The sequence below is a fragment of the Pithys albifrons genome, chromosome 4 (genome assembly GCF_047495875.1).
Source record: "Pithys albifrons albifrons isolate INPA30051 chromosome 4, PitAlb_v1, whole genome shotgun sequence".
Lineage (NCBI taxonomy): Eukaryota > Metazoa > Chordata > Aves > Passeriformes > Thamnophilidae > Pithys > Pithys albifrons.
Genome location: NC_092461.1, coordinates 18326939 through 18342843, shown reverse-complemented (window position 1 = coordinate 18342843; position 15905 = coordinate 18326939). Strand labels below are relative to the sequence as shown.

The following is a 15905-nucleotide window of genomic DNA, read 5'->3' as shown; positions in this document are numbered from 1 at the left end:
ACCCATTGCCATACCAGGATGCACAATCTGAGAGAGGACTGAGGTTTGGGTTTTTGTTTTCTTTGTGATACCCCTCCCCATTGCTTTTGTTTTGATGGGTTTGTTTGGGTTTTTTTTTCCACATGCAGCTACATTTTAAAAGGAGAAATAATCAGTCACTGAGTGGAAACAGAGCAACCCCGGGAGACTTCAGTAATACAGTTGTTTAATAATGTGCCATGAAATGAAATCTTTTCAAGTGTTTATCTTCATTTATGTATTTTTACACTCACTGCTTTATAGTCTGGGAGTCCAGATCACACGAGCTGGCTCCCCACTGTGACACTGGCCTAAAAAGTATTTCTTTAAACAGCACAGTAAGGGTAAGGTTTACACGGAACACTGAGCTTCACAAGCACGAGATGAACGTAAATACACATTTCTGTGTGCACATGAAAGTGTACTGCAGTGGTATCCAAAGCTGTTTTAAAAATAATTATGTGCATTAGTCATGGGGTTGAGCAAGGAAAGCTTTTCTAAAGGCAGAGTTGTCAGCCTCCATCCACATGCAGCACAGCGTGGGGAGGTACAGGCAGAGATATGATCTATTAAACCAGTTGATAAATACCCTACACCACTCAGCATAAAAAAATAAGCTGCAAACCATACAACATATATGAATTATCTTCTAATTTTTTTAAACAGGGCCTCACAGTACCATGTTATTGAGAAGGCAATAAAGCTTTTGCTGCAATTTCCAAGAAGTCAGACTTCTTTGCTGCACAAGTGAACAAGAGAATTCAGGGTCCACTGTTGGTACCAGAGGTCTTCAAGGGACATCTGCAATTTGTTTCATTAAAAAAATAAAATAAAATTGTGAGCTGCTGGGCACGAATACTCTACCTCCTCACACATGTTTGCCAGATCGTCCCCCATACCATGGTGGTTGGAACAAAATGATCTTTAAGGTTCCTTCCAACCCAACCCATTCCATTATTCCAAGTAGATTAAAATCTCTTTAGGTAAAACCCTATATTCACCACAAATGAAACACTGGGGGAAAAAAAAAGCCCAAACATTTTTACCAAGATATTACCAAGACTACATAAAAATCATCTTAAAGCCACACCCAACCAACCTTTGATACTCTTTGTAAAGAAAAACAAACAACACAGATGAGTCAGCTTGGATCTCATGGGCCATATGCAAATTGTCCCAAAACTCAACACAGGGCTATAAATCCAGGGGCCTAGAGGAGCCCACTACTAGTCACCAAATGCCCTTGGGGTCCTTTACCAGCTATTGGCCTCAATGGCTCCTTTGTGCCTATTTTAAAGCACCCCGACGTGGAGAGGGGGTCTCCAAGGACAGGGGCACAACGTGGCAGCCCTGGGAGCTCAGAATGAGGGAATTGCTCGGCCAGGAACTGGTGGGGATCTTCTCAGCGCTGCAGTTGCCTGAGGAAGGACATGTAGGCCTAGGGAACTTCTGGTGAGAGGCAGAAGACTGAGAGATTTTGGGGATCCACAGGAGAAGAAAACTGGTGGGTGGCTGCAGGCTTTTCACTGTGAGGGAAAGGAGGAAAGGATACAGCTTGCAGACAGTGGTACCAGGCTGGGCAGGGAAGGTGTGAGTGGCAGGTGACCTGAACAGGGGTCTTGCTTGCAATAAATGATAGGGACATAACAGGAGAAATTGGGAAACCCCTGGAAGTTGAGGACTGCCAGAAATTTGGGCACTTGCAAGTTATTAATACACAAAAAAATATTGGTTAAATTCCTCTCACCCATCCTCATCCAGTTACCTTCACTCAATGCACCAAGGTAACACACGTCATCTAAATAAACCAAACAAATGACAACCACTGGCCACTGAAAAGATCCAACAAAACAACCTCGGCTTCCTAATTGTTCCAATCCCAATAAATAAGAGAAAAATAACCAACCTTTTTAAGTAAAACTGTAAATTTTCCCCTTTTCCTTTAGCAACCTCCTACAACAGACACACATAACTGGTGGCTGCATTGCAGACACCATCTGTTCCAGCACAACAGCAACTCACCCACTTCTACCCACTCAACATGACCAGAATTTAGCACTGTATGCTGCATGTGCAAGGGAGGCACATGTGTTGTGAGTGATGGAGGAGAGCAAACTAGGATAAGGAAGGGACAATCGGTGCTAGAGGGGGAGCAGAGTGCAGCTGAAATGAATTCTTCTCTTTGAGAGGAGGCAGAGTTGGCCACGCTCAGGAAGGGGGGGGGGGGAAATCCTAGGAGAAGCAAATGTTTCACCACCTTGTAAATTGCTTAGTCCTGGTGCAGCCATCCAAACCTATGGCTTCTTTGCCACTAGCTGCAGCTAGTAATGCAATAATTTTCAGTATGAAACTCCTCCAGTACAGTCCTCCACAGAATATTTTTCCACAAGTAGGGCATCTGATGGAACACATATAAATCATACTGATAATCAGCTTGGGAATTCTGGCATCATTCCTGGCATGGGCAGAGAACTACAACTTGGACCAAAAGTTCACTTTCTTGGTGTAACTATTTTGCTCTGTGGCTGTGAGTCTGCATCTAACCTTACTCATTTGGAGAAGGATATAAATAACTGCATCTCACACTACTGTAAAACAAACTTTGCTTGGCAACAAGACACTCACAGTACCTTGTCCATGGGGAGATATACAAAAGTCTCTTCTGCTGAATTTTGGCTGTTGCTACTTCTCCCACAGCCCCCAACACGGAATGCAAGAAAGCTACCATGATCTTTTTTTGTATGAACTTTTAAAACAATTACCACAATTCCATTAAGGTACAATTTCTCTGAAGCAATAGGAACACAGTGAGGATGAGTTTTTGCTCAGAGTTTCAATTATCTTTGCAGAGGGCTCTGCACTGTTGGCTTTCTCTCAAGGCACGTTGCCAGGGCTGTACTTCCAGTTTATACGACTTTCAGCTTTGTTACTTACTATACTTGGATAATCCATGCTCCATGCAATATCACTCCCTTTGCACTTGAATGCTTTAGTAACTCCATCAATTCACATGGCTCAACTTCTGCTCTTCAAATACCTGCTGAAATTATTTGTGGCCTCATTTCTGTTATTGAGAAAAATACAGTTACTTTTTCCATATTTAACCTGACTGGAAGGAGGATGTCTCACCTACTTCCTTACATACTTGTTTGAATGTGTGTGTATGAACTATTTTGTCTCTTGTCTGGACTAACCTAAAAGCCCACTGGAAGTGGGCTTACATTTAATAGTTATTTTATTAGGATCAGGTACCCTGATTGTAGCAAATTATAAACTTGAAAATAATTGATTTGATTAGGGCAAAAGGCATGATATGTAAATAAATATGCTTAAATATATGCTGAATGTATTCATTGCTACATTAAGTATTTTATTTTCCTTATTTCCCTGCCATCTAAATTCCCTCAAATACCAGGAATTCACTTTTCTAAGTCATTACCATTAAAAAAAGTCCTCAACCTACATTACTTTGTAATGACAAAAAAGTAAACAGTTTACATAGATGGCAATAAAGCAAGTAGTGTTAATTGAAGAAATAAATTATGCATGTGTTACAGGAATCTACAAAAGCAAAATCCTATGCATATAAATAATAAACCCCAGGTTATATACTGACTTCTTGAGTAGTCTGAATCAAGTTTTTACTTCAGTACAAAGATTAATGTAGCATGCTAGAAAAAGCCCCACTGCTTATTTAAACATTATTTTATTACTTGAATTGCCACCTTAATTTTAGACCCACTTCTTTTTAATACTATTTATGGTTGAGATGTCAAACTGAATTTATGTTTTCTGCCATTTTTTGGAGTTACTTTTGTTATTCACCTGTATGTTTTTTATCTATCTCTATATGCACATATACACATCTATACCTCCATATATACGCTCCCTTTCTACCCACTTCATAAGGAGACAATATTTGAAAGTGATATCACTTAAACAAATCTTGAAGACTCCTGTAAGAGCAGTTGCCAAGATGGGGTTTCTTAGTCAAACAACTGAGGAGCTTCAAACTAGGCCAGTTCTGAGCAGTAGCTGTAGAGGATGAAGTTGAGTAAAAGAGGTCAAAAGGGAAAACAACAGCCTGACCTGCTTCAGGCTATGAAAGAACAGGTGACTTTGTAAGAATGAAGAAAGCGCCCTACTCCAAAGGGAGATCAGACTGGCTGTGGCACTCTCCTGTCACAGGGACTGTAGATGAACTGCCTGTTTTCCCAAGTAAAAATCCAGGAGGAATCAGGAGAAGGAAGAGGAAGAAGCTCATTGCAAATGATTATCCTCCAGGCTTCTACAGGACTGATAACACTTTGGTTTTGTAGGTTTTCTGTATAACATCTAGGCTCTGTTCACTCTTAACTTTCCTTCAGCTGCTTTACTTACAAAAGTAGAGAAATTATTCCCTGTATAAGGAAGAGTTCCAGCAGACGTGGAATATTCCCAGCTGGTTGCCTGAGACAGCTTGAGACACTTTGCCCGTGCCCTGACAACTCATTTGATACAGCAGGCAGTTACTAAAGTAGCAGAGGTGTAATAGCACAGCACATTTACTGTGAGCCATTCTCACAGAGGGCAAAATGACATCCTCTATTCCAATCAATAAAACTTCTGAAGAACCCTTAAAGCAAAGTGAATAAATTCTCTTGTACTAGTGTTTCTTAAACTGAAAACCAAAAACAAACCTCAGCAGCACAGATGAAAATAATACAGCCCTGACTCTTCTGAACAAAAAATTACACTTGCAATCAGTCTGCAATATAGCAACAAATTATCTTCATAGGCAAAAGGCATTTCAGCTTTTGGCATGTAAACCGAAGGCTGGAGTCACTACATCCTTTTCGACTACATATTATACATAAGCAAGTTGGCCCCATCTGAAACCAGTGAACTTATGCTAACTTGGAATCTATAAAAATGAATAAAAGATAAAGAGCTACACTATATCTACATGATATTTGAATGAACATGCATGAACAGAGTGATCCAGATCAGAGCTGAGGACACATACTCAAAAAGGACAAATCGCTTTGAAAGGACCAAGATTCAGTATGTAAATGAGAATTTATCAGGTCTAAAAGCTCAAGGCATTCGTACTGACACAGAAGCTCTGAAGGCCAAAGTTGCACTTAAGCAGGACCAAACCCATTAGCAATCATTATTGCTATTTCCACACTACTCTGTGAACAACATCAAAGTATACAAGGGGGTTTTTCACACATCCTTCCATCTTGTTTTTACCATCTGACACCCCAGTTCACACCATCATTTGTGCCAGTGCAACCTGACTGCCCTTGGGCAACTAACACCTGAGTGTTAGAGATAGTGCTGGTGCTGAGGAAGGCTTTTCCTATGAGTGTCAAATAATTTATTTTTTAAATTGTAGTTGATGCATGGAAGAACTAAAAGGCTCTTGTTGCCAACAATGTTGCATCTTTCGTGGGTGGGTGATAAACTCAATGAAACAAGAAAAGTAAATCAGAAGACTTTTGCTTTAAATTACAATGTGTTGCAGGTCTTCGAGCTCCTCAGCAGCAGTGTCAGAATAACACACGAGACTGCATGTGAGTGTACAGAGGAGTTTGACCTTTTAGTATGTCCTAGTGAAATACTGATGTTCCTCATGCTGGAGGTGGACCTAAGAATCTGAAGTGACTGTGAACCCAGAGATCAGCAGCAATGATTCCAGTCCCAGTTATTTTGACAGGGCTCTTTCTATGAACTATGAAGCTTGAATTTTGCCATTCAAATTAAGAAACAAGTTTTCTTAGCAGATTGGCTTTTGCACATTCCAACCTTGCATATTTTTAATACATGAAAACCAGTTCAATTACATTATATTAGGACTGGAAAAAAAGGAATTTAATCCCAAATCAAGATGGAAACAGTTACTTCATAATTTTTATTATATTAGTTAAAATATTTTACTTTGAGTAATATAAGGAAGATAAGCTAAATTGAGTCACTGCTTGTAAATGTTTATATAACTGAACTATGGCATGAAAAGGCTATACATAGAAATAATACATATATTGGGAAACGACAGCTTTACATTCATATTCCCAATTGTTCCAAATTCAAGCAAGACTGTTACAAGTGAGGTTTTCTTGCCTGTGACTTCTAATTAGAAGTCTTCTGAATTATGTAAAGGCACTTCTTCCCTAGTCCTGGAGCACCTCATTCCTCTGTGAGGTTGCCAGTACCATAAGGATTTTAAAGCATTGCCTTTTACATAGGAATGGAACACCTTGGTGCTTTTGCATTACATCCAAAATCACCCTTAACACTAAGCAAGTTAAAGCCCTCTTCTCTCCTCTAGCAATCAGCTGTTGATGATATAGCCACAAGCTTGGAGTTTAATTCCATCTTAACTCCGCCAAAAGGCTCTTCTGCACCTTATCCTGCTTTCAAGATACCATTCATTTTTCCAAAAACTGTTTTGTGTGGATTTGCAGCAAAAACTTTCATCTTGGTAGCTTTCTATACATCAATAAGAGATTCCAGCCTGCATGCATATCCCAGGTCTGAGCTGTCCAGACAGTTGGTTTTGTCCTTGTACTTACTTTCATCAAGATTTCCTCGAATTAATAACTTTGCCATAAAGAGTTATTGACCTCAAGTTTAAAAAGACTAATCAGTAGGCAGAACCACGCCTTGCAAACAGCAAAAAGTGCTTGCTAGTAATTGTCCCAGTTCTTAACCAAATCCCAAACATATTTTAAGGTCAATACTCTATCCATCTGGTAGTGTTGGACTCAATGTGTTTTCTAATTTGAAACTTATAAATTTGCATTTTAACAGACATGTAAACAGAGATAATTCAAGAGCAGCATCCTTGGGCTCTGATTTGTTGTGAAAACATGGCAACCACCATGGGCCACAGACAGTGCAGAAGATAAGAGTACTCAGACATACTTGGGGAGTACCATGGAGACACATGAAATCCAAAAAGGAAGGACAGTCTGCAGGTTTTATACATAGTAGAAAAGAAAATTGGCACTTAAAAAATTGGTTATTGGTCTTATGTGCACAACAGGGAAAGGTTTATTCATGTAGTTAATCAAGACAATCCACATACTCTTTTATAAAAGTTGTTGCAAGGGAAATATTCCTAAGAATTTGTGACTTGCTTGATTTACTTTTTTCACTCTGGTAAGCTATTTATCAAAAAGTTACACACTGTATCTATGCAAAGCAGACACTTCCCATACATGGTCACTTGCTTAGAGAAAATTGAAGATGCATCCATGTGTGATTTCTTAGATGATTTCTTTCCAGTTAAAAAGGTCAGTAACTTTTTAATGGATTTTTTTTTCTTGAATAAGCCACAGTAAAACCATATAGTCAAAAATGCTTTATTTCACCACTAGCCATATAACCCATATGCATAAAATGGTGGCTATATTTTTGTTCAAAACAGTTCCAAAACCCAAGAAAGCTATACTGAAAACATTAACCAACACTTTATTCCTATAAAAATAAAAAAGAAAAATTATACATTCTTTTCAAGATGTGTCTACACTTTTAAACAATAAATTAAACTCTGTAATATCAACATCAAATTACATTTCAAATTATTTAAAAGGAAAGTATAGTGGAGGATACAAAATAATTTCTTTCCTTACCTTCCAAATACATTCTTTTATTCTGCTAATGCACTGGCATCTAAGATCTCAGAGGAAACTACAGAGTGCTACAGGAAGAAAAAAATTAAAACACCCCCTCAGCCAGAGTCCCTGAATGGATATTATCTTCCAACATTTTTCTACATCTCTCACAAAAACACTAACTGAACATACTTGAAAACACATACTTAGTGACTAGAGTAGTGAAATCTTTTGCAAAACTTGCAATAAACCCAGACAACTTTGGCTTTCCCAACTGTTACGCAATTTATTCCACACTATTAAGCACATTTCTGTATCAGTTGTAACAAGGTCAGTTTTAACCAGTACCTCATTTGTTAAAATGAGCAGCTGGCAGATTTTCAAAGCCTTTACAGGACTGTCCCTATTATTTATCTTGTATCTCTCTATGAAGGTTACACAATGAAGTGTGAAAACCTAAATAAATTATGTTTAATGCTCACTGAACAGGTCACTGGAATATAAGCATTGATACCCGTTATTTATTTTGAAAAAGCTGGATTAGATTTACACTTCAGTACATATAATAATTCTCCAACTAATTTCTACAGAAAATAATCTAATTCCTGTTAAAAAGCAAATTTTCATTCATGTGTGCAAAGCCCTAATTAGAAGGGCAATCAAGATCAAGAGTATCTCAACTGCTACCACACTAACTTGCTGCTTAACTGGAGCAAATGAAGCCCACAGCAATTAACACTGCTCATCTGAGCTTTTTTCTAGAATGGAGGACTTCAATATTCTTACAAATTTATACAGATACACCTGACCTTACTTTAAACTAGACTGGTCAGGTTAGATAGTACAAGTAGAACCCCACTAAGGTCGATATATACTGGGCATTTACTGAGCAAGCTTTCAGTCTCTTCCCTAAGGAAAGCAGCCCTTTTTCCTTCCTCCCAAATCAGTATTGCAAACAACCCTTTGCAAGAAAGTTGAGAAATGAAACAGGCAGTTAGGCTGATGATGCACTTTCTGTGCTTTAGTGGCCATATTGCACACTAGCTAAGAACTAGTTTGCTTTATGACTACTTAAGATGCACCCACAGTAAAGAAGACACTTCTACCAGGTAGCCTTTTTGTGATTTTTTTTCTCTGTTAAAAGGTATGTTTTGTATAGAATTTGGTAAAATCAGTCATTCCTTACTTGAAGATTCAGATTTTAACCTTTGTTTGGGTTTTTTTTTGTGTGTGTGTTTTTTTTTAAAGCATAAATTCTAGCTTAGTGCAAGATGACTTCCTGAGCAAGTTGCAAGGGGCCTCCTATTTACAGAGTGTTTATTCTGCAAAAAGCTGATAGAAATATGATGCTGCACTGGTTTCAGCTGATAACTGATGTTAGGAAAGGGATTTAATAGTTCTAGGAAAGCATCTGCTTCCTCTAGCATGTGTGGCAACATTGCTAGTTACACAGCCACATTCAGGTTTCATTTATGTCTCAGAAAAAGACATCAAATGAAAACAGCCAAAATAATTTTAAAGGGAAAATGTTTCAGAGTTTGGGGTTTTTTAATGTTACTTAAGACCACAAACCAGTAAGTGAGGAAAATGTTCCACTTAAAATTATTTTCTAGGTTAGCTTGAAAAAAAAATTCCCATCAACAGTAGGGCTCTTTACTAAAGAAATTCCTCCAGGAGAATTGATGTGTTTAAACCACAGAAGTGTTCTGCAAAAAAAAAAAGTGTATTTCCCACACCTACCTTATCAATTAAAAACATTTTCTAATATTTTTATTTTTAACCAAACTCCAAGTCCTATGTGCCCTGAACAAAACATTTCTTACATGATTTTGCATATATCTTCATGATTTCTACCACTGTTAGCAGCACTGTTTAAATTCCTCAGAAAGGAACTCAGTTCAGGCTGGTCTGAATATCACTTTGAACCTTCCTCAGGTGTACGAGATATCCTCTTAAGCAGCAGTAAAATCACTTTGCCTGTCTATGACAAAGCAAATTTTACAGTTCTGGGAAAGTTATCTCAAAGTGTTTTTCTAAGGTAAAACAATCACACTTCAAGAAACAAAATGCTGAAAATCAGGTAAACAGAAGTGGAACAGGTTATGGTACACTGAAGTGTTTCACTAATGTCTATTTAAAATCAATGCTTTAGTATTTTAAATGCAAATTTAAAGGTAAAAACCCTGCAGCTAAACCCACAATAACACACAGTCTAAGACTCTTATCCAAGTAGGCTGCAAGCAAATTAGGAGGGTCAATAAACCCACATTCTACTCTCCATTCCCACAGTCACCTCTTGAGAAGAATTTGTCTTTAAAAAAAAATTATATTACAATAGTGACCGGTCTCTTAACTAGACCCAAAACTAAACAATGTCAACAGTCCATACACTTTGTTTTTTCCATAATGTTATTGATCCTCAACATTTGCTCTTTATGAGTGGTAAGGTCACTACTGTCACAGGGTTAGTCTGAGTCGAAAAATGGATAAATCTATCAATTTTATGGGCTATTCCTTTTCATTCAGAGAAACTTGCCTTTTATTTTTTTTTTCGGATGAGAAGTTTCATTGATTTTGGATACTACTGTCTGAAGCTTGTACAGCTACTGAACAGCTGGAACATTAAATATGTTAAAGTACACTATAACTAAATCATATTGCATTAGATTGCTATATTTAAACTGTCAATGTAATACTATTGTTAGACTATCATCTGAGATGGCTTAACACTATCAGTGTCAGAACTTAAATGCAAGAGAATTCATTTAATCAAAACATTATACTTAACATAATGAATTAATAATTCATTTGCATTTCAAGTGCCTTTGAACAAAGTATTTCATGACACAACTTTATCTTCTATATAGCTTCAAATAATAAATGCTTTTAACCAAATAGACTGATTGCAGGTTACTAACCGAAATACAAGCATTACCCAGCACATGTTCTCTCTGGAAAGGCCTTATGTGAAGGAGTAAAAATACCTTGTACTTAAATGCTACATTTCAGGATATTAAAAAAAAGCCATTATCAAAGAAGTAACTGTTTAAATTATAAGTGATTGAATATGAACCATATGCATCTATTTTCAACAGTTTCATTCAGAGGCCATTTATGCATTCAGTCTGACACACAAGAATACTATCTACAGGGAAGAGCTTCTGTTGTAAAACAGTATCATATTATACTTGTAATAAAGCAAATGCATAGTTCATTATAGAGTCCAGAACAACAGATTTTGAAATACATATATATTTAACCAGGTATTGTATAGCAGAAAAAAGGAGAGAAAAAGGAAAACCAACTGTTAAAAAAGTGTATATGAAGAGTTATTGCTGAATTCTTAGGTACATTTTGACTGCATATAATTTAGTACCAACACCTAAAAGACAGGACTACTGAAAGCAAACCTCTGGATTACAAAATAACTTTTTTTTTCCTGCAAAACATCACTGCTATTCAAAGTTTGGTTGTATTTTAATGATTCATATTTCATCCATCCGGTTACACAAAAGGCATTCATGGTTTAGGGCACCGGTTTTTATATTTTCAATGCATGGCAAAATCTGTCCCTTTGTCTCAGGAGTGTTCCCCTGTGAGATTTCTGAAGATACTGAATAGGCAGTTTAGTTACTCCCATATCAAATATAAAGCCACACAGTTAAAATTTGTTTAATTCTGTAGAATAAATGTTAGCATATTTCACAGTGATGAAAACCTTGAAGGTTTATTGCTCCCTCTTCATGCACCAGCACACTAGACATTTTGAATACTCATTGCCATGATCATGCTAGCGCACAGGCAAAATCAAGGTTAAACTGTTCATGAAGGTTATATAGAATCTTGACTTCGCAGCATTTTCTGCTATTTGTCAGTTGCTTGAGAGTTAAAAACTATGCGTTAGGAGTTTTAACTCTCATCAAAAAACCCCAGAAGGATCGATGGGTTTTAATCAAATCTATGGCTTTCAAATTTCTTAATTCTTGTAGAAACAAAAGCTGGCATTAAGATGTTTTCATAAATATGCTTTCATTGCCAGATCAGATCTAAGGCATACTTCATTCAGTGCAAAGTCATCACACACTACAGAGAAAAGACAAAACCCCTTCACTCCCCCCTATGGACCCTAAAGGTACATGTGCAAAACCCAGCAAGAGTGAAATAAAGATGGACACAAAGTACAAGATATTTGTGTAATTAATATTTTCTCTAAGGTTTTACAAAAAAAAATCATATAGAGATTATTTTTATAGCTTTGAGTAGTCTCTCTGTGGCTAGCAATTTCAAACAAGTTATTAAAATCCAAGTAAGAATGGTATTACCAAACACAACAAGAGCAGCATTTGTTGGTACAATATGACCATCATCATTTGAATGCACACATAACTGAGTCAAGCCTATATCATGCATCTTGAGATTGGAGTTATATAAGGAGTAAATTTACAGTGCTTTGGTACGTACATATTCAACATGAAGAAACATAAATAACAATAGGAAAACAGCAACAATCTTGAACATAAATATACTGTAAGTACTTCCACGAAAGAAATGGATGGCACAAGATGCTCTAAATATTTTTTTACAATTTATTTTCTTGCCTTCTTCACTTCTTGACAAACTATTAAATGCAAGTCATGTAAACTGTAAGGGATGACTCAGAGATCCGGGCACAACAAAACTTTAAAAAAAAGAAAAAAAAGGGACGTTTTAACAGACAGCTACACACATAACAGCAAAAAGGAGGCTTTTGTTAACCATCCAGGAGATGTACTTTCTTTACAGCTCACTACTCCTTTCATGGGAAAGAACCACTAAGTTTCCTCACTGCTCAATATTCTAACAGCAGCAAGCAGCCTGCACTTGTGCAACACTTTTCTACATGCATTTTTCAGAGAAGCTTCCCAAGCAATATGTGCATGTCCAGTATAATTTTACATTTGGACTCACAGAGAGACTGAGTGATCTGATGCAGTTTAGCAAGATAAAAGTGAACCAGGGTATGGTCTTATGCTTTTTAATCTGTGCCCAACCAAGCAAGAGGACAATGATCCAAAATATTAAAAAAAATTCAGTCAAAGTGAAATTTGGAATGCAGGATATAAGAATGAGTACAAACCTATTCTGCCATCAACCTAACAAAAGCCAAGAAGGTTTCCATGTTGTCAATTACCCTGCATGTTGCAATTCAAACTTTTAATCAATAAATAGTAACCAGGTATATTAGCTATAACTAATAATTTAATCTTGGAGAAAGGACCAAGCCTAGAGAAGGGAATAGTCAGCAACTTAACACATTCTACTTTTTAGACAACTCCTGGGCAAAAAACCATAACCTTTGGTAACATGAGAGATGCATATTGTACAGCTGTGATAGTTTCTATAATGAAACTCCAGATATAAATGATAATAGCCATAATACAAACCATAATTCTAAAATATACCTGAATACGTGTGTGCATATGTATATATCTAAAAAGAAAATTATCTCATTTTCTCTTTTATATATATATAAACATCTGGATAATATGCCCCATAACAATTTTTCCTTACTTAGGACTAATCTTTTAAATAACAGAGTTTTAAACAATCCCTTAGAATTTTTTTAAACACTATTAAAAAATTAAGAACTATCTCAGGGTAATCAAAAAGCACACACAAAATAAATTAACACCATACAAATGTGGTTATATTGTTCAGAAAGTCCAATTCTCCCATCTGAAATGAAATAGAGACCAGTGTACCTTAGGGTGAATTATTTATCGATGTACAAATTTGTTCTCTCTTTCCACATAAATCTTCATGTGAATTCATCTGCATTTCTGTATAACCAAGAAACACAGTAAATCCTCAGAACTCTCACAAAAGGGAGTTGTGTTTCCTTGGATAAGAGCATTTTTGCTGGAGGGCAGCAAGTCAACATTTTATCACCATCTGAACACTAGCAACACCTGTGTCCTTGTAAGCTTCACACCTTCAAATAGCAGCAACATATTTGATGGGTTCAGTAGTAATTTTTCTTCCAGTATTGGATTAGACTACACTGTATATACAGTAAGTCAAAAGTCTAGTACTTGTGTGCAACATTAATCCACATTTACATCTGAAAACTCATAAATACACATGGAAACAAACATGACAGAGAATTAAACCCCATTTTAACTTAAAATGTTTTCAGTCCACATATAGAAAGAGCACTGAAAAACAAATATAAAAGGGATAGACAGCAGAAACAAAAGAAAATGAGTACAATAACTAAAACTGTAAGAAGTAGGCCACTGTTAAAAGGGCAAGTTGCAATTAAAATTGATCAACAGAAGATGTAGACTGTACCATCTGCATAAATGTCTAAATGCAGCATTATTTTCACATCACATATAGTAGATGTGATTTTAAGCAGCATATTATAACACCTGGCATACTCACTAATAGATTTATGGTAAATGAATACTAAATTTCTGCAGCTCTTAATGTACAGTAGTTATGCATTAGCCTTTAAAGCTCTTCATCAGCCTTTTAGCAGTCAAGGCTACATTTCCATGAATATCTAGTATCCCAGTAGGAAATCAAAAATATTCACCTTCAATGAACTTTCATACAATACAAAACTATTGAATACCTTCTTGAGCTGAATCATTTCAATACTATAAGTTTTCTTTTTCCTGTTTCAAAGGAAACATAAGGAACTTTGTAACTTCCAAAGCGGAGGGTGTTTTAAGGCAGTAAAAGATAATGTATTAAGGTTTCCATGATTGTTTACAGTTGTCTATGTGAATAAAGCATATTACACACCCTTGCTGTCATATATTTATCTACATGACTTCATTACACTGTACATGATTTAGCAATCTTCTCGAGAAATTTAAAGTGCCACAGTTCAAATTTGCTCATCTGTCTTTTCATGGGCTTCTAGTCCGTTCTAGTTGCTTTGGGAAACAAGCCCTTGCTTTACTTAGAGAGCAGTCTTTTCTAGGCGAAAAAAGGATTCATCCTTCACTGCTGTGCTAACTGGAATCCAGTGGTCGAACCAATCCTTCTTTGTAAACACGAAGAATAGCTTCACAAACAAATTTGTATTGACTCTGCATAAGAAAGAAAACACGAAAACATTTATGGATGTTCAGTTAAACTCCTGATTAGACAGTAGTACTGAATAGGACTAATGCTTCCATGGTTTCCTTTTTTCCTGGACAATGACAGGAACGGAGATACAAAGATGGGAGGAGAAAATCCTACTCTGTTGGCTGTGTTCAAAGTAAACAAAGGTAACATTTACTCTTCCTTGAAGGACAAGCATTAAAAATCATACCCCTAGGAAAACACAGTTCCCAATATTAAAAGCATTCATGCTTAGTTTTCAGAGAATAGGATTTATTTGCAAAACCCACACATATTTATATGATTTTTCTGACTGGTTTAACTAGTTATTTACATTCTTTATAAATCCCATATCTCTCTCTCTTTTTTTTTTTTTGGTAGTTATCCGATTATTATGATTATTCTGAGCTTGCCAAATCTGCAGTTACATGTTACTGGGCATATTTAAGTTACATGACCAAAACCACATTTAAAGTTACCATATAGGACATATAGGTGCAAATCCTAACAAAAATCTTCTATTTCCAAACCCCATTTTTTTCTTTCCAAACCATCCATACAACTGCAGGAGTCAGTTTATTTTCAATTTTTTATCAGACCATGTTCTGAATAGTTTAGTTTCTCTAATTTCCCTTTAATGGAACAAAATGGTTAATTTTTCCTTTTTTGGTTAATGAAAGGCTATAGCATTACACTAATTTCGTTGTAGCTTTATAATTTTGGTTGAATTGTTTGTTTTGCTGTTTCTGGTAACCATATTATTGGTCTTTGAGAAACTGTAGCTTTCACATGGCTAGCAACAGACACTAAACTGACCAGTTATGAGCTCTGATAGGTCCATTCTTACTGAGTGTGCCCTGCAAAAACCTTTCAAATAAATAGTTTTCAAGAGCAACAGGCACATTAATTCTGTCACTCAACATTTTGATCTCCATTAGATCTTATCAAGTCTTCACAAATTATTGTTTCTTTTCGGCATTATACTATTACAAAGATTACTTCTTCCATGACCCTGTGATGTAACTATTTGTTAAAAGCAATTAGCCTGCAAGCCTTTTTCTTAAAAGGGATACAAGGAGACATCAGCAAGACTAGTGAAGAAGTAAAAATTCCCATAGCCTGCATAATTTTTTATGACTAACACAATCCTGAGAATGCAACATGATTGAAATTTAAAAGAACATGCAAAGA

At 36.3% G+C, this 15905-nt stretch overlaps 1 protein-coding gene across 5 annotated transcripts in view; it reads right to left on the bottom strand.

The window, feature by feature from the left end:
• Positions 1–7351: 7351 nt before the first annotated feature.
• PTPN3 (protein tyrosine phosphatase non-receptor type 3) overlaps positions 7352–15905 on the bottom strand; it is a 171593-nt gene continuing 163039 nt past the window's right edge. For all 5 annotated transcript variants that reach the window (XM_071553582.1, XM_071553584.1, XM_071553586.1 and 2 more), the window contains one exon: positions 7352–14698. In XM_071553582.1, the coding sequence (XP_071409683.1) occupies positions 14621–14698 (78 nt within the window). In that variant the 3' untranslated portion in view covers positions 7352–14620. The remainder of the gene's footprint in view (positions 14699–15905) is intronic.